The 24466-nt window shown below is 37.6% G+C and overlaps 1 protein-coding gene across 4 annotated transcripts in view; it reads left to right on the plus strand.

Moving 5' to 3' along the window:
• The first annotated feature begins 3255 nt into the window (after positions 1 to 3255).
• The window catches only part of IL13RA2 (interleukin 13 receptor subunit alpha 2), a 36612-nt gene continuing 15401 nt past the window's right edge, over positions 3256 to 24466 (plus strand). Inside the window, exons 1-4 of one of the 4 annotated variants that reach the window (XM_019625480.1) lie at positions 3256 to 3391; positions 3527 to 3562; positions 21826 to 21946; positions 24300 to 24451. In XM_019625480.1, coding sequence (XP_019481025.1) covers positions 21859 to 21946; positions 24300 to 24451 — 240 coding nt within the window. In that variant the 5' untranslated portion in view covers positions 3256 to 3391; positions 3527 to 3562; positions 21826 to 21858. Of the gene's footprint in view, positions 3392 to 3526; positions 3563 to 10129; positions 10145 to 20678; positions 20784 to 21825; positions 21947 to 24299; positions 24452 to 24466 lie in introns of those variants that run through there. The other 3 variants (XM_019625478.1, XM_019625481.1, XM_019625479.1) reach the window with 3 other exon arrangements.

Genomic DNA, 24466 nt, shown 5'->3' on the forward strand with positions numbered 1-24466 from the left:
TATCAGGAAGAATCCCAACAGTAATGTGACTCTGCAGGAAAAACACTAGACTAGGTGTCAGGTCCACCTAGATTTTATTTCTCCTGAATTTTTTACTTTTGGAAAGTAAATTAAACTATTGAAACTTGAGTGATATCCATTTATAAATCTGAAATAGTATCTCCTTAGCTATCTCAGGGAGATAATGGGTAAAGTAAAGTAATATATATATTTCTGCTAGAGAGGCCAGGGATAATACTTGTCTACCCTAGGCCCATCCTAGCTTCACTTCATGGTGTCAGCCTAGGAAGTCTCAGTTCTGACAGAACCCTGGCCAAATGAGAACCATTGTATTTTAGCAGATTGAAGTCTGATAATAAGCTAGTGTGTGCTTTGCCTCTGGAATTGATTTGGGCTCCTGAGAAAATTTCTAAGCATCAGGATTTAGCTTTTATCTCTAACCCTGCCATCTGCTTTTGGTTGTTTAATTGGACTTTGGCTCTGATCTGGAAGCTCAATTCTTCTTCTGTATCTCTGTTGAAATTGCAGCCCAGGCCTAAATCTTTTTGCCTAATTTCTGCTGGCTGCCTTCCAGGGACTGATTGTAGACTGCTTGCAGCACCGTGTATTTCAACTATCCTGAAGAACTTTCCCACCCTGAGGCTTGGATATACCTCTTTTTTTAAAAAAAAATTTTTATTGGGGAATTGCGGGGATGGGAACAGCCCTGGGGAATTGGGGGAAGGGGAACAGACAAGTTTTTGTTGTTTTGTTCTTCAGTCTAGTTGTGGAGGACGTTGCTTCATTGGCCCAAGTTGGCACTATCATTGCACTCTTCCCGGGCGAGGCAGATCAGTCACTTGCTTCTAGACAGCCACTCACTGCAGCTGCTGGCCGCTCACGCTGGCTGCTGGCTACACACGGTAGCCCATGGCAACCCACTGCCACAGGGGCTGCAGCCTATGCCGTCGCCGGCGACTCACGGCAGCCCAGCTCCAGGTTGAACTGTTGTTCAGCATCTTAGCTGTAGAGGGCAGTGTCACTGGCCCTCATATGTGGGATCCGAACTGGGGCCCTCTGGAGTCCCAAGCCAGCTCTTAACCATTGCGCCACTTGGCCAGCCCTTGGATATACCTCTTTATTCTACACCTCTTGGGTGACACTGATCCTGACCTGCTTCATATGTGGGTTTATACTCTTCCTTGATTTTTGTGTATACCAGCTTCCAGCTATGGAGGGACTGCTCCAACTAGTCTGATCCAGCCTCCTTTCTCTACACCAATCAGGTTTATTCCCAAACTGTGTCTTTCTTTCTTTTTTTTTTTTAATTATTCTATTGTTAGTTTCAGGTATACAGAACAATGCAGTAGTTATCTTTTCACCCTCACAAAGTAACAACCCCCTCTCCCCCAAATTGTGTCTTTCTTAGGAATTGCAACATGCCTTTTATCTAGGGCAGAGTAATAAGTGCTAAGGTACAAGCACACAAGTATCATTGGAAACTTCTATTGATGTCACTGGAAAGCTAACAAATGGGACTGTTAGTATATTAAAATGAGTTATCTTTTGAGTGTCTTTCTATTCACACAAGAAACAAAGATCAGCCTATCCTTTTCACTAGTTAAGCAATCAAAACAGGGTGGAAGTTCATATCTAATCAACTTCAATATCTGAGGTATGGTACATTATTGTTTCCTACTGCATTTTATTAACAATATTTACTTATGTTTTGTATGTTTACAAATAAATGTATTGTACCATCTCAAGATATTATAATTGTATTTCTTTGAATTGTACTTCTGCATTTTACTATAAAGTATAATGTAATGAAATATTTGCAAGGGCCAGAAATTTGGGGGGAAACAGGAAGCTTGAAGAAAACTTCCTGGAGAGTTTTTTTTCTTTTAATAGAAGAAGATAAATGAGTTAATTGGAATTGCAATCACAGGAAAAGGAAAGGTTTTAAATCTAGGTCTCCTTTTTTACCATCATGTCAGCAAATTCTGATTATAAAATACCTCACGTAGGCCTGATAAATGATTTCTGACAAAAAATGGTTGTGAAAGAGCCAAACTAGCTGACATCGGAAAAACAAGTACTGAACTCCCTAAATAATTCTCAGTTTCTTCCCACCTTCCGACTTCAATTTAGGGTGAAACATTAACTATGCAAATGAATAAAAAACAAAAAAACCTCTTAAGATAAAACATAAAGTTAGTAATGGAGAGAAGACTGTATCCATGACTCCCTCTTCATTCAGAGTCCTTGCTTTTTATTTGTTTATTCACATATTTTGTTCAAAATATATCTTTGGTATCTGAGAGAAGTTACCAAGTTTGAACCTGTGTTGCAAAACAAGGAAGATACTTTTTATTCATTGCAATATTAGGTTGTATGTAAACTGGATCTGATCTCAAACCATTCCTATTTTGGAATAAATCGCTGACATCATTTTGTCTACTTTAGAAAAGCATCAACGTATTCTGGCTTCTTATGGCTTTGCATAGTTCCTAGTCATGGAGATTAAATCAGGGGTGGATAAAAACTCTGTGGAGACTTGAAGGATGAAGGACAATTTGATGGTGATCTGATTTTCTTTATATCTGGGCTGAAATAAAATCTTGTTTGGTTATGTAAAAAATATTTGATAAACTTTCAATGAGAAAAAAAGGTACACGACACTGAATTTTAATTACAACACCAAGGACTTTAGAAATCAGAGAAACCTTAAGGCAAATGAAGAGGCAGCTTTTGTTTGGAATTGGAAGTTGGACTAGATGACTTTTGAGGTTTTTTTCAGTAAATTATTTGAAACTGAATCCCAGAGATGTTGAGGAAATTTCCCAAGGTCACTTAGCTTATTGTGGGAGGGAGAGCCTAGAGTAGAATCCACGTTTCCAGATTCCTTGTCCATTTATGACTCTTTTCATACTTAAAGGCATTTGAAACTCTAAACAGTGAAGTACTTTGTATAGTGTACTGTGAGGAAACAGTACAGACCTGGCAATCACATACTTACCTTTGGATTATCTGTTAATTCCCAATGTAGTGACTCATGTAGTAAAATAACATTGGCATACTGAAATGCCTATCAGGAACTAATTAAAAGGGAATGAAAATCACTAAGATGAACTTGGTGATTTCCTCTGAATCTTTTGACAAATGCAGCCTTGAATGATCTGCTTTGAATGCAAATTTTCTCCCGACAGTCAGTAAATTTGGTGCATAAAAAAGAGCTCCTCCTACATGAAGACTTCAGTTCTAAGGTCAGTTAAAATCCATTAAGCTAAGAAGCTGTTCATTGAGACAGATTTCAGTGGTATTACAGAAGATCTGATTATAACTGGACGCATTATTCACTTATAGTAAGTCTGGAACTTAAATTTTAGGGAAGGAAGTGTGGGGATGAGAGGTAACTTGTTTTGAATAATTATTTGTTTCACTTTCTTCACCTTTTAAAAATGGGCTCATACATTTTTCTGTGGAAAAAAATTGTTTGTTTGACTTGATATCATATTAATTTGGGGAAATACTGCATTTTTTGTAGGAAGCTATTTCATAGGAGCTGGATACTCATCATATTGTAAGTAACACTATTGCTTTTAATTCTTATTGTTTTCTTACTAACCTTTATTTTCTATAAAAATCATACCTCTTATAAGCAAACCTGGTCCTTTGGAAATGGTAAGGAAAGTTCCATTTTAGAGTTAAGAGGTTTTCTGAGATTTTCTATGTGGTTGTTTTTTCTATGAATCAGAATCTTCCACATTGTGGTAACTTTTCTCTCTCTGGTAACCTCAGAAATAACCACAGAGCTCCTCTAAAATTAATGATTTAATTTATCTTTATATGATGTTTTGATTGATTTTATAGAACATGTATATCTTCTGTACATGGTGATTTCATTTATTTGTATGTTGTGGTTACAGGTATAGTAATTTTATTAAAATAGTAATTCCAATTTTCACTGCTTTTGCTGTGAAATGAACTGGTATCTTATACATTGGATGCTTGTTTTCCTCTGAAAGAATACATAGTTAACACTTAAATCTAACACTTAAAAACATATCACTTTTATGCATTGTGCTTACTTTGGATGCTTCCAGAGTAGCTTTCATTTTTTAATATGTAAAAGGGTATATGAAAACACGACAGGAATACAGGGGATTTTTCAGCTGTTTTCTATCAAAATGTTATTAAAATACAAAACGTTTTAGAGAGTTCAATACTTCTGTACATTGAATGGATTTGTTATTATTATTCTTATAGAAGAATAAACTAAGGACTACGAGATCTGGTTTTCAGTTTTAGCTCTCCCCCATAGAGCGCTGCGACCTTGGAATGGACATCCCACCTCCTCCCCAACTTAATTTCTTCATCTATAAAATAAACCAGATGTCCTGACTCTGCCTAATGTTATGAAATGCAATAGAAATGTTAGAAATGATTATTTAAACAGCAGTATTAAACAAAAGAGAGGCAGAACAACTATTAGGTTGTTTTTATTTTTTGCTTTGATGATAAGATTTTACCTGTAAATGAAAAGCTGCTTTCAGGGTTTATTTTTTTAACTCTATTTATTTTGGCATTCAGTATTATGTTATATTAATTTCAGGTGTACAGCATAGTGGTTAGACATTTATATCATTTAAGAAGTGATCCCCTGACTAGTCTAGTACCACCTGACACTATACGTAGTTACTACTATATTATTCAGTATATTCCCTATTCTTTACCTCTCCATGACTATTTTGTAACTACCAATTTGTACTTCTTAATTCCTTCACCTTTTTCACCCTGCCCCCCAACCACACTCCCATCTATCACCCCAATAGATCTAGTACCCATCTGACACCATACATAGTCATTACAATATTATTGACTATATTTCTTAAGCTATAGCCTATATCCCCATGACTACTTTGTAACAACCAATTTGTACTTCTTAATCCCTTCCTCTTTTTCACTCATCCCCAAAACCCCGCCCATCTGGTAACCATCAAAATGTTCTCTGTATCTATGAATTTGTTTCTGTTTATTTGCTTGTTTATTTTGTTCTTTCGATTCCACATGTAAGGGAAATCACATTGCATCTGTCTTTCTCTGTCTGACATACTCCACTCAGCAAAATACCCTCCTGGTCCATCCATTCCACTGCACGTGGCAAAAACCTATTCCCTTCCATAGCCTGGCAATATTCCATTGTATATATGTACCGCCTCCTCTTTATCAATTCTTCCATCGATGGGCACACAGAATACCTCCACATCTTGGCTATTGTAAACAATGCTGCAGTGAACATGTGGATGCACACATCCCCTCGAAGTAACATTTTGGGTTTCTTCATATAAATACCCAGAAGTAGGATTACTGGGCCATTCCGTTTTTGTCTCTTGTTATAGCCTTTTTTTTGAAGTCTATGTTTCTCATATAGGTATTGCTACTTCATTTATTTTTTGTTTCCATTTTCTTGAAACATCTTTTTTCCCATCCCTTTACTTTCAGTCTGTGTGTGCCTTTTGATCTGAAGTGAGTCTATTGTAGGCAGCATATGTATGGGACTTCTTTTCTTATCCATTCAACCACTCTATCTTTTAAATGGAGCATTTCACCCATTTACATTGAATATACTTGTTGATAGATGTTTGGATAAAGAAAATGTGGTATATATACACAATGGAATACTACTCTGCCATAAGAAAAGATGAAATAGTGCCATTTGTGATAACATGGATGGCTCCTGAGATTATTATGGTAAGTGAAATAAGTCAGACAGAAAAAGTCGAGAACCATATGACTTCACTGATATGTGGGATATAAAACTGAAAGTGACAAAAGAACAAGACAAAGAAACAAAAACTCATAGACACAGACAATACCTTAGTGGTCACTAGAGGGTAAAGGGGTAAGAGGGTGGTAGAAGAGGATAAAGGGGATCAAATATATGGTGATGGAAGGAGAACTGACTCTGGGTTGTGAACACACAATGTGATATATAGATGATGTATTACAGAATTGTACACTTGAAACCTATGTAACTCTACTAACAATTTTCACCCCAATAAACTTTAATTTAAAAAAATAAAATAAAATATCCTGGATATGACATGTTGCAAGGTGGAAATGCATCAGGAGATCACTGCAGTTGATCAGTCAGGATTAGGGTCACGGAAGTGAAGATGGAGTGATATGGATGGATCCCAAAGTGATTTTGAGAATGGAATCTTTCTGATGATGTGTGTGTGGTGTGTATGAAATGGTGATTGAAGATAAATGAGAGAAAAGAATCTTGGATGACTCCTCTTTTTCTGTTTTTAAGACACTGTTTGGGAAGTCATATTACAATTTGATACTGGAAATGGAGGAAAGGAAGGTGATGACAAATTGTGTTAATGTTTTGACAATTCATAATCCCCAGAGAAAACTGAATTACATCATCCATCAGTGTTTTGAAATCATATGTTGAAGGATTATTTGGATATTTTAAGATAATCTGCATAAGTGGAATTTATTACTGTTCTAGGAAAGATAGATTCAGGTTTGTTATTTACATAGCTTAAAAATATTATTGAGAAGAATCCTTCAGTGAATGCTGTTGTGGAACTATCAAGGCAATATGATAGAACACTGGTAAATTTGTTTTGGATCAGGCATCTGTCAGCTTTCCAAAATGAGAGGATCTCTGGGAATAACTAGTTTATACTCTTAAAGTCATATCAGTTCATTCATTTATTCACCAAACATTTATTGCCTATTTGGTGACAGGTATTATGCTAACACAAAAGCAGAAGCAGTTCCTGGTCTCATGGACCTTATAATTAACCAGAAGTGCTAGACATTAAAATAATCACAATGGTAAATGTATAATTTTAAATTCTAACTACTATGAAGGAAAGTTTCCAATGGAACTATATTATGAGTTAAAAGCGTAGGTTCTAGAATCAGACTGATTGGTCTAGAATTCTGCTTCTACTTACTTACTATCTGTGTAATGTTGGCCAGTTATTTAACCTCTGTGTGTCTCAGTTTCTTGTCTAAAATGGAGATAATAATATGAATAGAAGTTAACTAGTCCAAAGGGGATAGAGAGAAATATTATAATATTCCAGGCAGATGCAGCAGCATGTGCACATGCCCTATAGTGAGAGTGCAGAGCACAAAATGGGATAATGCATGAAAATTGTCTGTAGAACTTGTCATGTGCCACAATATTTAGGACCTTGAAAACCAAGTAGAAATTTATTCATCTTTATCCCAAGATGAAAAGGAAGCTATGAGAATTTTTACAGGGAAGTTGTGTAGTCAGATTGGCATTTTGGAAACAGAAAAAATGCACTCTGCCTATGGTGTGGAAAAAGAGTGGAGCTAGAGTAAATTCAAGGAGGTGTATTAAGAAGCCATTGTACCCCAAGGGTAAACGGGGTCATATATATGGTGATGGAAGGAGAACTGACTCTGGGTGGTGAACACACAATGTGATATATAGATGATGTATTACAGAATGGTACACTTGCAACCTTTGTAATTTTACTAACCATTGTCACCCCAATAAATATTAATTTTAAAGAAGAAGCTATTGTAATAGTTGAGGCAAATTATAATGGTAATTTGGACTAGCATAGGAGGGGAGACAATAATAAGCTGTTTCAAAGTATGTTTGAAAAAAAGGATCGAGTTTGATTATGGATTGGACATGGTAGATGTAGGTGTCAGGGGTCTAGTGTGACTCTTTGGTTTCTGGCTTGTACTGTTCAATGGACACCACTGCCAACCAGTGAGGTGGGACTGGTGAAACTACTGCACCTCTAGCAAGAGGTCCCATTTTCAGATGGAAGATTGTGATGTTGGTGTTTGATATTTTGTATGTGAGATGTGTTGAAGACCTCCAAGTGAAGATCTTGAGAAAGCAATTAAATATACAAGTCTAGAACTTGGAACAGTAGTTCAGATGAGAGATATATGTTTGAATGTCATTGGCATATCAATGATAATGGAAGCAATGAGAGTAGATAAAATTACCAAGGAAGAACATAGTGTCAGAAGAGATGAAGGCCTCAAAGAATTCTCTCATTTAATATTAGGATAAGTAAAGGATGAGCCTAAAAATGAAATGAAAGGTGTCGCCACAGAAATAGATGGAAAACTGGGAAGATGGTGTCCAAAAAGCCAAGGGAAGAATATTTCAAGGAGGATGGTGGAAAACAGGTGACTGCTGCTAAGAGAGAAACAAGATTGGGATAAACAATATCTATTGGATTCCATCACATGAAAATCATTAGTTATTCTAGTGGGTCCTATTTCAGGAGAGTCAGGAATTAGTTGTGGGATGAAGGACAAAGCCAGAAGAAAATAGTGATTAAGACTGAGTGGAAGGTGTGAAGAAAATAGCAAGTATACATAACTCTTTCTAGAAATTTGTGAAGAAGATGGGAGTATTGGAGCAGTAGCAGGAAGCAAAAATATGGGCAAAGTTGTCTATATTTTTAAGTTTGGGGAGAAATGACCATGTTTAAATGCTAGTGCAATGTATGCAGCTGAGACATATGTATTCGTACATATATGTTATGTCTGTTGAAGATATGTGAAAGGAAAAAAACTTAAGTAGTAAGATTTCTGATAATGTGAGCAGGGTTGGGATTCAAACCACACATGAGGAGTCTTACATTAGAAAGTAGGAAATATACCTCCTTTATTATAGTAAGAGGGTTGGAAAAAAATATATGGAATCAGGAAAATGTGTAATCAGGAAGATGAGGGTATTTCCATCAGATAGCTTCAATTTTGTTTTTAAAGAGGCAAAGTCATGTACTGAGGGAGCCGGAGGGTATGAGAAGATTGAAGATATTAGAAAAAGTTTGTAATTGTTGCCAGGAATGGAATAAAGTTGAACAAAGACATGTAGTAGTGTTTCTGAGTGATACTGTGGGTTTATTTAAAATTGAATGTTATGAATTTTTCATGGAGCTAATTTATTGTGGGACTTCTTCCATCAACACTCACCTGCTTAGGTACAGGCACAGAGAGACCTGAGGATTGGGGTGTTGTGAGGAAGTTATGACAGAAAGGCAGAGGAGCAGGTTTAGTTTGTGGTATGGAAGCTAACCTGGATTGAATAAAGAAAGCAAGAAGACCAAGTCTGGCTGATGAATTTGGATAAAACAGACAAATCTTTGCAAAGCTGAAACATGATCACAGTGGCAGTACTTACAAATGTAAACTAGAATGAAAGGAGATTATGGGAAAATCATTTCACTTCTCTGGCCTGTTTTCTCACCTGGATATAATCTGTGGTAATAGAAGATGAAAGCCAAGTATGTGTTTGTGTGTGTAAATTTATACATATATCGTATTGTCTTTTGGTAGTAATTATAAAGGAAATCAGGAGGGCCTAGCAGTTCCTGTAGAGCATCCCACCCACTTCTAAGGAATGAAGTGGGGGTAGGAGGGTAGGAAGCATTAGTCATTCTAACCCTCCCATGGATGCTCAGTGAAAGGAAGACAGAGCATGCTCAATCAGTGTGATTCTACTACAAGTCATTCTCTTTCCCCTAGGCAAGTTTAACTTTGCTCATCCAGCAGCAATTAATCTCTAATTTTGGAATCAGCCATCTCATTTATCTGGCACTTTTGCAGGAAACACAGTGAACATTGTTGATGGAATTAGTATTGATTAATTGAAAGGAAACTTGAACTCCAGGGCATTTTGGTAATAATCAAAGCATGTGGGGTATGCTGTTAACATCAAAAAGGTGAAGCAGCATAGGATTAAAGAATGCTTCAAAACATCATTCGGAAAACCGGTGGCAGCTTGTGATGATGGAAGAAGTGCTGTGGCACCTGAGAACAGCTCTTATTTGCAGAACCTCCAGACAGTCAGAGAGGCTCCTCCAGCACTTTCATCCTCTTGTTTATAACAGTAAGGACTTCAAAGACCTTAAAAGGGGACATTGAAGTGTTGTCATATTGTATTTTGTGACTGTGAAAAGTTCCTGTTTCAGCGTTTTGTGGTTATAATATTTGCGAGTGAAGCTCTTCAGTAAGTGTTTTTACCCCCAGATGTCTGATTGGCGACTTTCGCCTGAAGTGCCGTATAGCTTAAATGCTGCCCTTCTCAGGAATGAGCTTCTGCCTCAAAGGCTATGGAGAAAATGAGGGGTTTGACTATGTAAGTGCATCCTTCTTTGATTACTTGGAAATTTGGGCTTAAAATGTTTTGAACTTTTAGAGGATTTTGATACGCAATGCTAAATATTCCTCTAATTAGGTTACAGATTTTACTTAAATAAGAAAGTGGCTTATTTTGTTCTCAGATAACTGGAGGTAGCTAATCCAGGGCTGCATAAAGACTATGCAGTTTTATTGAATCAGGTCAAGGGCCCTGGGCTTCTGAACTTGTGCTGCCCTACCTAGGGTGTTTCCCTCATCTGATTGATCAAAGGTGGCTCACTATCAGAACAGAAAGGTGGTTCACTATAAAGAACATCCTAAGCAGCAGGATGGAGAATGGGGAAAAGGGAAAGGGGGAAAAAGGTCCCTTCTTTTTAAAGGAATGACCCAGAGAGATTTCACATTAACAGTTCCGTTTACATCTCTTAGGCCAGAACTTAATTAAATGTCACATATAGCTGAAAGAGCATTCCATTCAGAAATGAAGTCTGCATTTTGTGTGGCCAAGTGCCCAGGTAAAACTTGGGGATTCCATTACCACTGAAGGAGAAAAGAATGAATATTAGGGGACAGCTAGTAATTTCAGCTGCACCACCTCCAGAAAAGATTGTACCGATTCATATTTCTACCAGTAGCCTGAGAGAAGGCTCACATTTTATTTATTAATTTTGCTTGCATTATAATTTATTTAACTGTAAGTTTATATATGTTAATTTTTAAAAACTATTTTTAGAGCACTTTTAAGTTCATAGCAAAATTGAGAGGAAGGTACAGAGATTTTCTATATACCCCTTTCCCCACACATGCATAGCCTCCCCCATTGTCAACATCCCCACCAGAAGGGTACATTTGTTATGACTGATGACAGACACATAGTTTACCTCAGTGTTGGTGTGTTAGTATTGTATATTCTACAGATTTGGACAGATATATAATGACATGTATCCATGATTATAGTATCATACAGAGTATTTTCATTGCCCTAAAAGTCCTCTGTGCTCCACCTACCTATTCATCTGTCCCATTCACTCCAACCCCTGGAAACCCCTGATTTTTTTCTTTTTTTTTCTTTTTTACTGTCTCCATAATTTTGCCTTTCCCAGAATGTCATATAGTTAGAAACATATAGCATGTAACAGTTTCAGATTAGCTTCTTTCACTTAGTAATGTGCATTTAAAGTTCCTCCATGTCTTTTCGTGGCTTGGTAGCCCATTTCGTTTTAGCACTGAATAATATTCTGTTGTCTGGATGGACCATAGCTTATTTATCCATTCACTACCGAAGGACATCTTCATTGCTTCCAACTTTTGGCAATTATGAATAGAGCTGCCAAAAACATCCACGTGCATGTTTTTCTGTAGAAATAAGTTTTCAACTCCTTGAGGTAAATATCAAGGACCATGATTGCAGGATCATATGGTAAGAGTATAGTTTTATAAGAAACCACCAAACTGTCTTCCAAAGTGTCTATAGAATTTTGCATTCCCAGTAGCAAAGTATGAGAGTTCCTGTTGCTATACATCCTAGCCAGTAGTTGTTGTTGTCAGTGTGCTGGATTTTGGCCACTTTAATATGTGTGTAGTGAGTAACAATTTTTTTGGTCTGCTCCTTCAATAGACTTGAGGGCAGGGAACAATATTGCTTGCTTGTTTTCACATTTGCAGTCTTGACTGCAAAACTGATGCTCAGGAAATGTCTGTGAAATGAAGATCTGGATTGGTGCCTATGACTGTGTCAGCACCAATCCAGCAATCAAAGGCACAGGTTAAAAAAAAATAGAGACTCCGAGGTTCTATTTTGATGAGAAGACTCTAAAGTCACTTAGTAAACATTGTCTAACCCAGGCTCAAAAGCAGTTATCAAAACAGTGAGAAAGTAGGTGAATAGGCAGACCTACCGTTTAAGATTATGAAGTGGATTTAGAGGTTTTAAGCCGATGATTATAAAGAACCAGTCTTCTTAAAGCAGGAAATTCATTTTTATGAAGGCCAGTCAATCCACTGAAAAACAATAAAGCTCTGCTCACGCACAAGTAAAAAACTGTCATCATAAGCACGTTTAAAAACAAGCTTAAAAGGTTACAAAACTGGTTTAATTTTTAAGTGATATATGGAAAATATTCTGAAGCCAAAGAACTAATGAAAATGTATTGAGAAGAGAGAATGCTCCAGTATTTTTAAAATAAGTATAGTGAATGATCCAAAAATTCATTAATTTCCACTTACTGATAAAGAGAAACATCAGTAAGAAATAGAGTGAGAAAATGGAAAATGAAAAAGTAGAAGAAAAGAAGAGGAAGGTGCCAGACAGAGGTGGGCATGAGGGAGAAAACCCAACAGTAAGAGCCCGAAATGATGAAATAGCTCCCCCCATAGTCTGAGTTTCACATAGGCTGCTTAACTAGGCCAGAATACAAAGTGCCTTATAAATATATAAAGTTGTTTCTGAAAACTTTTGCTCCAGAAAACAAATTTAGAAGGCAAAAAAAGAAATCTCAGATTGCTCATAGATAGCAAACATGTGCTATAGTCTGGAAAATTTGGCCGGCTTTCACAATATTTCATGCAGAAATGCAAGAAGTTAAAGATAGCTTTGAGCAGATACAAAGTATTTGTTAAAGTTATCGCTGCTGAAACTAAACGTTGGCAATTTTTTTAATTGTCTCAGAAAAATGTTCGACCTTGGTATGGTACCCTTTGATAAGCACAACCCTAAATTACTCTGACCTGTGTCCCTCAAATAAGAACACCCACCGTTACAAAACATGTATGGCAAAAATCTAAGAAAGAGCAGGAGCATGCCTTTATGTGAGATGTTTTCCATTCATGTTTTCAAGAAAGAAGAAATGAGTGATTTACTCCTGGTTAGAGCACCTTATGTCCCTTCATAGCAAACTTCTCAAGAGAGTTATCTATATTCATTTTCTCTAACTTTTACCCTTCCATTCTTTCCTGAACCCACTTTAACTCTATATGTTGCCTTATCAATATCACCAATTATCTTCAGTTTGCTAATTCCATTAGGTCATTGTCAGGCCTCATTTTACTGGGCCTATCAATAGCTTTTGACATTGTCTGTCAGTCTGTCCTTGAAACATTTTCTCCACTTGGTTTCTGGGACACCACAAACTCTGGGTTTTCCTCTTACCTTCCTAGACTCTCCTTAGTCTCCTTTGTTGGTACCGCCTCATCTCTTTGAACTCTACTATATATTGGAAGGTCCCAGATCTCAGTCCTTGGTCCCCCCTCTTTTTTTTTTCCTTTTTGATCTCATCTCCACTATACCCTAGGTGACTTCAGTTGATCTCATGGCTTTAAATACTATCTATATGCTGATGACTCTCAAATATACATCTGTAGCTCTCATCTTTCCTCTAATTTCCAGGATCAAATAGCCGACTGCATACTCATCTCCCCTTGGATGTTTAGTCAGGCAACTCAAACTGAACCATCCAAAACTGAACTCTTGTCCCTCATCCTCAGGCCCCTTACACAATTATCCGGTTGCTCATGACAAACATAGAGGCATCATCCTCTGATACTCCACACTCAGTAAATCCTGTCAGCATCTTCACTGCTTTCAGCTTGGTCCAAATCACCATCAACTCTAGCCTGGATTACTGCATCTACGCTTTCCTTCCACACAGAGTAGCTTTTTAAAATGGAAGCTCCATCATGTCACTCAGCTTACAAATTTCCAACTGCTTCTCATTTTGCTAAAAATAAATAGCAAAATAAATAGGCACATGCTCTAGCTTGTGCCTATCTTTGTGAGATCATGTAATCTTTTCTGTTTCCTATTGCTTGCTATTTCTAGAACTACTAAGCTGATTCCCACTTTGGGGCTTTTGAATGTGCTGTTCCTTCTGTCTGGAAAATTCTTCCTCTGTATCTTCACCTGGCTTGTTCTCTCACTTCACTGAGATCCTTAATGTCACTTTCTTGGAGAGGCATTCCCTGACCACCCAATCTAAAATGAACTCCCATTACTTCCTTTCATATTATCCTGCTTTATTTATCTTTATAGAGCTTATAATTATCTGATATGGTTATTGTCTCTCTCCCACACCAGAAAGTTAATTTCAAGAGGGTAGGTTCTTCATCTTGTTCACTGCTGTTCCCCCAGTGCCTGGAACAGTGACTGGCATGTAGTAGGCTTCCAAAAAAATTGTTGACTAATGAAAACATGATAGAAATACTAATATGTTTTTGGTAACATTCTTTCCCATAACTGATGGTACTCCACATGATATAATACCATATTTCCATGTATTTACAATCTATACCATATGGTCATGAAAGAGCATATTGGTAGTACAACCTTGAAGTAATATAAAACCTGCTATTGTATATTTTGTAGTCTGTTCTTAGTATGAAGAGGGTGAGGCACACGCTATTATTTACTTATGAAGTTGTATGTGAATTCAATGTTTTGGGTACACAGTGTTTGCTTGCCAAAATGTATTTAAGAGCATCTGGGAGTGGGGAGAAGGGTGTTGAACAAAAAAGATTGTCTTGCTAGTTCCAGAACAGTGGATTCTTTCAAGATACTGCATTGCTCTTCGTCTGTGACTGCATTTGAATAGAACATAAGGCATATTTAATAATAATTTGACCTGTGTTAAGAAATTGATGACCTAGGGGGATTTTTTTTAAAGGGCTGTAAAAGCCTGTTGGTGGTATGTTGGATGGGGTTGTTAAAAATAAAGCTCTGATCTGCTCAGATTAGGGACAGATTCTGAAATGTGTAAACTGCTTCATGAATTAACAGTTAACCTGGCAGTTGCTATAGTGGTTCAAAACGGAATCCTATAGCTTTGACAGTGCTTTAGGAAATTCGTTAGCTGGATGAACTCAGGATGTCATACAGGAAATCATCTAAAAAAGAATTAAGAAATAAGATGTCTACCTATGTTTTACAAGATGTATTGAACATATTTTATAAATATCAATAAACAATAATATGTAATGTTGGCAGGGACAGAAATATAATAGTGTTATATATAACTGGAGGTCAAAGTGATAGTTGTTAAAAAGAGATGCTACCTGTATTTCACTTGTCTACAGTGATTTTCATCATTCAATATGTGCCTAACTTCTTTGTTTATTTTTGTGGGAAATGACACTACTTGATTAGTGGGTAAGCATGATGCATCTGTCTGATGATTCTAAGTCCTTTTGTATTTGAAAGTACACAAAGTCATCTTCATCATTCTTTCCAAACTACTCTACTGCAGGACATAATACTTGCTAGTTATTATCTAAATTAGATTGACTCACCACCAGGTCATAGGCTGATTGTACTATTACTGAGCCATGTATTGATCTCAGCATGTCATCAGGCCTTAAGATCTGGCAGGTTCCAGAGGTGCTGACTATGATGCTGAGTCATGGTCATACTCAGAAACTGCATAAACATTTGTACATGTTGGATGGTCTCCTTGAAACAAGACTAGTTATTCAGGAAGCCAGTGCTTTTGAGTCACATCCTGAAACTGTGGATAGATAGATACACAGCAGATGAACTGATGAAGCAAAATGATATCCCAGGGACAATTATATGAGAGGAAATTGAGCTTCACTGAAATGAAATTTATTGAAAGATAGCATTATATGTTAAAATGAGCACAATCTTTAGAATCAGATATACACATCTTTTTTTGCTTAAGTTTTATGAGCTTGAGTAATTTACTTAACCTTTTTGAACCTCAAATGACTCATTTATAATATTGGGATAAATCATAATAGTAACTATCAATGTTGGTGAGACTTAAATGAGCTAATACATATCAAGCATCTGCCACAGAACTTGACACCTGGTAAAAGCTTAATAAAAAATAGTCCCTATTATTATTATTTCCCCCCTTCCCTCTTCCCTTTCCCCCTCCTCCTCCCTCCTCCTCCTCCCCCCTCACCCCCTACTCCCAAGCCATTGTTCTCAGTCTAGTTGTGGAGGACACCACTCACTGGCCCCTGTTGGTATTATGATCATTGCGCTCTACCCAGCTGAGGCAGTCAGTTGCCCACCATTGGTCGGGCACTCACACTTGCTACCGGCTGCTCACAGCAGCTCATGCTGGCCGCTGGCTACTCACGGCATGAGTAGCCCAGCTCCAGGTCGAGCCATCATTCAAAATTTTAGCTTTAAGATTAGCATAGAGGGCACAGTTTACTGGCCCATGTGGGAATTGAACCAGCAGTCCTGTTGTTCATAGCTCGGGCTTTTACCAACTGAACTATATTATTATTATTATTATTATTATTATTATTATTATTATGTTTATTTTATAAATGCTTGACAAAGTTGGTGCTAAAGCCCACATCTCCTAGTCAATGTCTTCTCATATAAGGCCATATAAATTTATCATTTCTCTCATAGATGACATTTTAGCCTTTGTAATCACACTACTTCATTTTTCTCTTCTCAAGCTCTACTTCTTTATTTTCCTTTTTTTTCCTCTAAGCCTTATTCTAATTGCTTTGGCTGATATTTTTAGTAATGTGAATGAAAAGTGACAAATTTTAGAACACTGACCTTTTTTAACCCAGTGGCAACAGAAATAACATGCCCATACTTCTTTTAGGTGGTTGTTTCAGAAGCCACTTTAGTGACATTGAGAAAAAAAACATTTATCATTTTCTAATACATAATAATCTGTCTCTGCAACTTGGTCACTGCTTTTATAAATGAAACAAGAACTTGTGATTATATCAGGTACTTTGGAAGTATCTTTTTATTTTCCTTTGTCAAGGCAGAGAAGTAACTTTACTACAAAACTATATTATGTAGGTGACTGGATTACTAGCCTTGCAACATTTTTCTGTCCCTTTCATCTTTTAACTTTTAGTATGGATGATACTAGCTGTGGGATCTTGTACAAGTCACATCACTCCTCTCAGCCCCAGTTTTACCGAGTATAAATATGCAATACCAGCGTTATACACCTGAAGATTTGTTAAAATAATTCAATAAATTTTTGTAAACTATAAAATCTAAACAAATGTAAGAAATTATTGTTATTAAGACAAAGATCAGTAAAGGCAGATAATAGATCAACAAGGGTGTTGGAAATTGGAGTTTAATATTAAGTGCCTAGTTATCAACTGTCAGGTCAGTTTTGATGAGTTAGTAGGGGCAAATGTGTACGTTGGAGCTAGTTATTTTGAGGTTTTGGCTTAGTGGCAAGGTGCTCAGAAGCAAACCCCTCTCAAATATATAAATCAGTTTACTATTCTCATAGCATTTTCACATACATTATCTCATTTAATCTTCAACACAAATCTGCCAAGCTGGTGTCATTACCTCCATTTTATAGATGGAAATTGAATGAATTAGAGTTTGCCTCTAAGCAAGCACATTAATGGTTGAGGCAGGGCTGAAATCCAGGTTGATACTTACACCATTGTGCCTTTTATTATAACAAGCTCTTACGTTATGTGTCTGTTAGTTTATCCAAAGATTAATTAGCCCTATCAACTTTTACACCACCTTGCTGTGATCCTAAATTTGTTTTAGATAGCTTCTAGCCCCACCCATAATCTCCCCTATCTTGTGATTTGTGGAATCTGTATCCTGGCCACGGGCTGTTTCAGAAACACCTATCTAATTTTTTTCAGTGTGCTGATTATCAGACAGAAAGGGAAATGTTAGAGATTCTAATTAATATCTCTAAAGTGGAAAGGAGAAAAAAAGAGGGCCTTAGATAATTGCCTATGATAATCTATTTCTTGAGAAACCATATTATTGGTAAGTACCTGGAGTTTCTCCAATAATGCAAGGATTATCCCAGCCAGCTCTTAGAACTAGAGGATTATTTAGCATGGCTTTGAAGAGGTTGGGGAAGTGAAGCTAAAAACAGGAAATAGCTTTCTGCTTGCCATTCCCAAGGAGGTTTTCAGTGCGAAGCTGTCTCAGCAATAGTGTTGTGTAAAACTGAGTGTGTAGAAACAGGAAATTGTCTTCCACATTGATCTTAGGCATGGAAAATGCCTAAGTTTAGTGGTTATCGGCAAGGGCTCTGGTATGAGACCAGATTCAAATCTCTTTCACCGTTTATGGTCTGTGTGATTGGTAGAAGTCCTTTAATCTCTCTATGTCTCAGCCTCTGGTCTTTAAGACAGGAATTAAAATAGTACATACATCCAAAGTTGACTGTGAGTATTACATGAGATAATGTAAATAAAGTGCTTAGCACGGGGCAGTGCCTGGGATACTGTGAATACTGAGAAATAGGAGATATTATTATTATTATTATTATTACAGATATTATGATTGTTGTCATTTGCACCTTGTATATTAGACAAAATTTATCTGGAATAGTATCTGGCAAAAAATAGGTGCTCAATGAAAATTTATTGAATTATTAATCTTCAAAAAATGTCATGATGACAAAACTGTGGTGGGCTTGATTGTTTGGATGGTGACAGTAGGTTGAGGAAGGCTTGAGGTGAGGCTTCTGGTAAAATAGGTGCAGGACAGACTTCTTATAACAAGAACATTTAGGGCCGGCCGAGTGGCGCGATGGTTAAGAACTCGCTTGGGATGCCAGAGGGCCCCGGTTCGGATCCCACATATGAGGGCCAGTGACACTGCCCTCTACAGCTAAGATGCTGAACAACAGCTCAACCTGGAGGCGTAGGCTGCAGACCCTGTGGCAGTGGGTTGCCATGGGCTACCGTGTGTAGCCAGCAGCCAGCGTGAGCGGCCAGCAGCCAGCCTGAGCGGCCAGCAGCCGCAGTGAGCGGCCGTCCAGAAGCCGGCGACTGATCTGCCTCACCCGGGAAGAGCGCAATGATGGTGCCAATTTGGGCCAGTGAAGCAACATCCTCCACAACTAGACTGAAGAACAAAACGACAGCAACTTGTCTGTCCCCCTTCCCCCAATTCCCCAGCACTGTTCCCATTCCGCCGATTCACCAATAAAAATCTTAAAAAAAAAAGAACATTTATTTGCTTGTCAGTGGAAAGGGCTCAAGAGAGTGTTTTTCAGTTCTATCTTTGCCACCAATAAGTTGTGTGAGCTTGGACAACTCACCTTGCTCTCTGGGTATTTCATTTTTAAAAATAAGGAGTTAAGATCAGACAAATAAGTGGTTGTTAACTGTGGGTTGGGGTGGGGAGTATATCAGAAACTGTTTTAAATCTGGTATGTTTGCGTTTCCATCTCCCATCTTCCCTTTGTCTTCAGATCCTCTACCCCCTTGTGAAACCTCTGTCCTTCCTGGTAACCAACTAGCATATAAAACACCTACCTCATTACACTAATGATCATTCTGTAACTCAGAAACCAAGGAAATAATTACCTTTGTGGTCCTTTGGGTAAGAAAGTCTGGGTGGGACCCTAGGTGTAATTCAGGAACTCCTTTTATGGGTTTATAGATAAATGAGTCAGGAAGCCAGCTATCCATTTTCCTACCTTTACTTTAGTGTATTGGGCATAATGTGTTGGGCTGATTTAGGAAATGCTATTTGACAGCCTGAGTCAAATTTCAGTAGCCAATAAGTAGAACAGAAGCAAGGGATTTTTAACTCTTTTTTTTTTAAGATTCTTTTTATTGGGAAATTGGGGGAAGGGGAACAGACAAGTTGCTATCCTTCTGTTCTTCAGTCTAGTTGTGGAGGACGTCACTTCACTGGCCCAAGTTGGCACCATCATTGCGCTCTTCCCGGGCGAGGCAGATCAGTCACCGGCTTCTGGACGGCCGCTCACAGTGGCTACTGGCTACACATGGTAGCCCATGGCAACTCACCTGCCATCGCCGGTGACTCAATGGCAGCCCAGCTCCAGGTCGAGCTGTTGTTCAGCATCCTAGCTGTAGAGGGCAGTGTCACTGGCCCTCATATGTGGGATCCAAACTGGGGACCTCTGGCATCCCAAGCCAGTTCTTAACCATCGCGCCACTCGGCAGGCCCTGGGATTTTTAACTCTTTACTTAGCATTTATGCTATACATGACATAAGGCTATGAAATATTTGAGGACAGATTGATAGGAGAAAGAGAACTTTAAGATCTCTCTGAGAGCATTTTAAGGGAAGCCTAATTGTCTTAGTCTTTACAAGTAATATAGAAGGATTCCTCTTTGTCAGACCTATTGCCTTGGATCTAAAAGTAATCGGTGTGTTCATCTCAATCTATGAGAGCAGCTCTGTGGAAGTTCTGTGGCTTTCTGTTGACCAAACTTACAGATGCTTTAGAGGACAGCCATGGGCTGGTGAATCAGGAGGGAAGAATTAGGGAGAAATTTATTGGGCTTCAGTAAGAGAAATGACATCTTCTTACGATTTTATGAGACATAGAAAAAAATAGCATGGTGCTGATTCAGCCTGGCTAGCTAATTGAAAGAGAATTTAAATACTGGAGTCCCAGAGGAAAAGCTTTTGTAATCCTGAGTCAAACAAACATGTGGGATCAAGCATAGTAGGATGGAAGTGCATTGGACTGAGAATTATATATATATCTCTTCTATTCCCAGCTCTATTACTAACTTGCTGTACAACCTTGGGCAAGTTTGAGTTTTACTTTCCAGTATATAAAGCATTGTCTCCAATATACCTGCTGGCTCTAACAGTTTGATCCCAAGATTCTATTATGTAATAATTGAAGCCTACCAATATTAGAACATTACAAGTGGACCAGGTAGGTTGAAGGGGGTGGACAGGGAAAAAGGGTCTATCCTGCTTAATTAATTTATGTAGTAGAAAAACTAGTTGTCCCTGAATGTTGTGATAAGTGACCTTTAATCCTTAACTTCCTGTGAAATTGTTGATTCCAGGGATATAGACTCAAAGAGAGGTGTAGGACTCAGAGTAGTGATTTTTCTTTGAAAGGAGAGTGTTTTTTGACTGAGTAGGTATGTGGAGATAGGAATCCTTTAAGTTTTGATCATAAAAACAATATTGTTCAAGCATAAAAATATGACTAAATTGAATTCTGGGGTGGTGAAGTGCTGTTTTAAGAAAGGGCTAATAAGTTCAGATTTGCCATTTAGAAAGGTCATCTATGCTATAGTAATAAGTGAGAGAGTGGATGGGAGAAGGAGGAGGTGAAGACTTCCCGGTTTCTGGTTTGGGCAACTGGGAAGCTGATGATGCCATTTACTGATAAAGGAAACACGGAAGAGTGGAGCAGATATGAGAGTAGGAGATGATGATTTGGTATTTATGAAGAAATGGAGCAAATTTCTGAGTTATCGAGGCTTTGGTGTAGGTTCTGAGCATTCTCATTTAACTTTTTGAAAGTCATATAACTTTGAAATACTTTTCATTTCAGAAAAGAGTACATATCAGTGTGGTTTCTTTGTTGCCAGGCCCTGTGAACCAATAAGAACACTCTGGTTGGTCTGGCTCAGTGTTCAGGCTGAAGGCTATTTGAAGTCCCATCTTGGCCACAGAGTGTGATGTATAGAAAAGTGTGAAAGTGGGAGGATGGGGGTGAAGTGATACAGGTTTTTGTTTGTTTTGCTTTGTTCTTACTCATAAGAAGGATGAGACTAGAATCCTCCCTTTCTGATTATATTGGTTCCAAACTTGATTTTTTCTGTGTCCGTGGTTCAGAGGTGCACGTTTTTCCCAAGTCTTGGTAGAAAGCATGCAGAGAATTCCCCAATGTATTTTCCATCAAATTTAATCATTTGGTTATTTGAAGTAAGATAAAGTTAAAATGTATTTTTTTTTCTTAGAGTGGAAATTTCAAGGTATTGAATCTTAGAGAAATGACTTTCGTTCATTTGGATATCAGATGCTTCATTCTTATTTGCACAGTATTTGGCTCTACTTTGTCTTCAAATGCTGAAATAAAAGGTAAACCAACAATGGAGTAGTTTTTAAATTATGGATATTTACTGTCTTTTCAACCTACGCTAAGAAAATGACAAGTGGGTGCATTGTTATTGGAAGTAACTCAAGAAGTCCATGCACAAAAGATACGCTCTTAGTAGTCAGCCTCATGTATAATATAACTGATGATAATAAACATTTTGTGGGATAAAAGCCAAACTAAAAGACACTTCCCATATGTTTTGTATAGTCTCATCTAATGAATAGGTTAATTATCTGAAACCTCACTTCCTGATATCCAACTAACTGGAAATTTCCTTAGTTACTATCCTTAACTTTTAAGACAATTAGATAAATTAGAAAAAATAAACAGAGACTTAAAATAAAATTCAAAAATAATTACAGAATTACTAAATCTTGTCTAATGAACAATTATTGACACAGGTAATCAGAGCAATGCATTTGACAAATATTTCTAACCATAAAAGTTGAAACAACAGTATTGTCATTTCTTCCTCAATGGAGACCTTTTTTATTGGTACATGGGGGTCCCACATCAAATTATAATATGTGCCACAATTTCTGTCTGTGAATTCTTTTCCTCACCTCAGTAAGTGTTATAAAGTAGTAAAATGAACAACAAGGCAAAAATGAGAGGAATTATTAGCAGAATGGCAACATGAGGGTAATAGTATAGTACTACTAGATTTGCTTGTAAGAAAGTTTATAGAATTATTTGTTTGTTTGTTTTTATTGCTTTTTAAGTTACCAGATGGAGAAACCATTGCCTCCCACTGCCTCCAACTCCAAAATAAGAGGGGCTTTTTCCTGATGTCACTCTACTCAGCTGCCTGCCACTTCTTGAATCCTTCCAAAGAGTGGCCCTGGTTTGCCATACTCTAGGGATAGCACTGAACTTAAGTTTACTAGAGGATTTAATTAAACAGAATAAACCAACAAGATCTGCTTATTCCCCTAATTCTTAAAGCACTTAGCCATAGTAGTTATATTTTACATTTTCTATCCCTTTTTGTGCATGTGTCATGATATTATATGGATATAGTAAACACTGAATTAATAACTGTTTAGTTCTTGCTTTTAGAGAGATTTATGTAATAACATGCTCCCATACTAAACCATATTATGGTTTGTGGGACCACAGAGATAGCTCCATGTTGAATTTCTTGTTTCTGTGAAAACTTAGTACCTAGCTAGGTAGGCAAATTCACATTTTGCATATGTGATTTCTTTTTTTCTTTCTTTTTTGTTTTTAAGATTTTATTGGGGAATTGGGAAAAGGAATAGTGTTGGGGAATTGGGGAAGGGGAACAGCCAAGTTGTTGTCCTTCAGTCTTAGTTGTGAAGGACACAGCTAGCTCAGCTCCAAGTCCAGTCACCATCCAGCTGCCCGTCAGCAGCTCGCAGCTGCTCAGTTCAAGGTACTGAGTTCAATCTTAGTTGTGAGTGGCCATAGCCCACCATCCCATGTAGGAGTCGAACTGGCAACCTTGTTGTTAGGAGCACATGCTCTCACCTCCTGAGCCATCCTGCCACCTGTTGGCGGCTCAGCAGCAGCTCAACTAGGGCGCAGCTCACTGGCCTTATGGGAATCAAACCAGGGACCCTGTTGCTCAGAGCTTGTGCTCTTAACCAACTGAGCCACTCTGTCGGCCCCTTTGTGCCTTTTTATTGGTGAGTTCAGTCCACTTATATGTGATTTCTTAAAGAGGAGATAATTATACAGCAGTAATCCATCATTTTTAGCAGCTTTATTGGATATAATTCACATAACATAAAACTCACCCTTTTAAAGTATGCTGTTTAGTGGTTTTTTATTTTTTATTTTTTTTATAGCTGAGCCATCCTGCCACCTGTTGGCAGCTCAGTGGCAGCTCAGCTCCAGCAGGGACTTTAATGGGTGCTGTTCAGTGCTTGCACTCTTGAGCACAGTGGGTTTTTTAGTATATTCACAAAGTTGTATAACAGCCACCATTATCAAATTCCAGAATATTTACATCACCCCATATCCATTCAGCAGTCATGTCTCATTCCCCCCTTCCACCAGCCCCTGTTAACTACTAATCTACTTTCTGTCTCAATGGATTTGCCTATTCTGGACATCTCATATAAATGGAATCATGCAATATGTGATCCTTTTTGACTGGCTTTTTCACCTAGCTTAGTGTTTTCAAGGTTTTTCATGTTGTAGCATGTATCAGTATAATTCTTTCTTATGATTGAATAATATTCCATTGTATGGATATACTAGAGTTTATTCATCCATTCATCAGTTGATAAACATATGGTAGTAATCTGGATTTAGCAATCTTTGTCATAGATTCAAAAAATAGGTAAAAATATTTTTATTTTATTTCAGTTAATCCTCCTCAGGATTTTGAGATAGTGGATCCTGGATATTTAGGTTATCTCTATTTGCAATGGCAACCTTCATTGTCTTTGGAAATTTTGAAGGAATGCACAGTAGAATATGAATTAAAATACCGAAACATTGATAGTGAAAATTGGCTGGTAAGTAAAGCATGC

The sequence above is a fragment of the Hipposideros armiger genome, unplaced genomic scaffold, assembly GCF_001890085.2.
Source record: "Hipposideros armiger isolate ML-2016 unplaced genomic scaffold, ASM189008v1 scaffold_630, whole genome shotgun sequence".
Taxonomy (NCBI): Eukaryota; Metazoa; Chordata; class Mammalia; order Chiroptera; family Hipposideridae; genus Hipposideros; species Hipposideros armiger.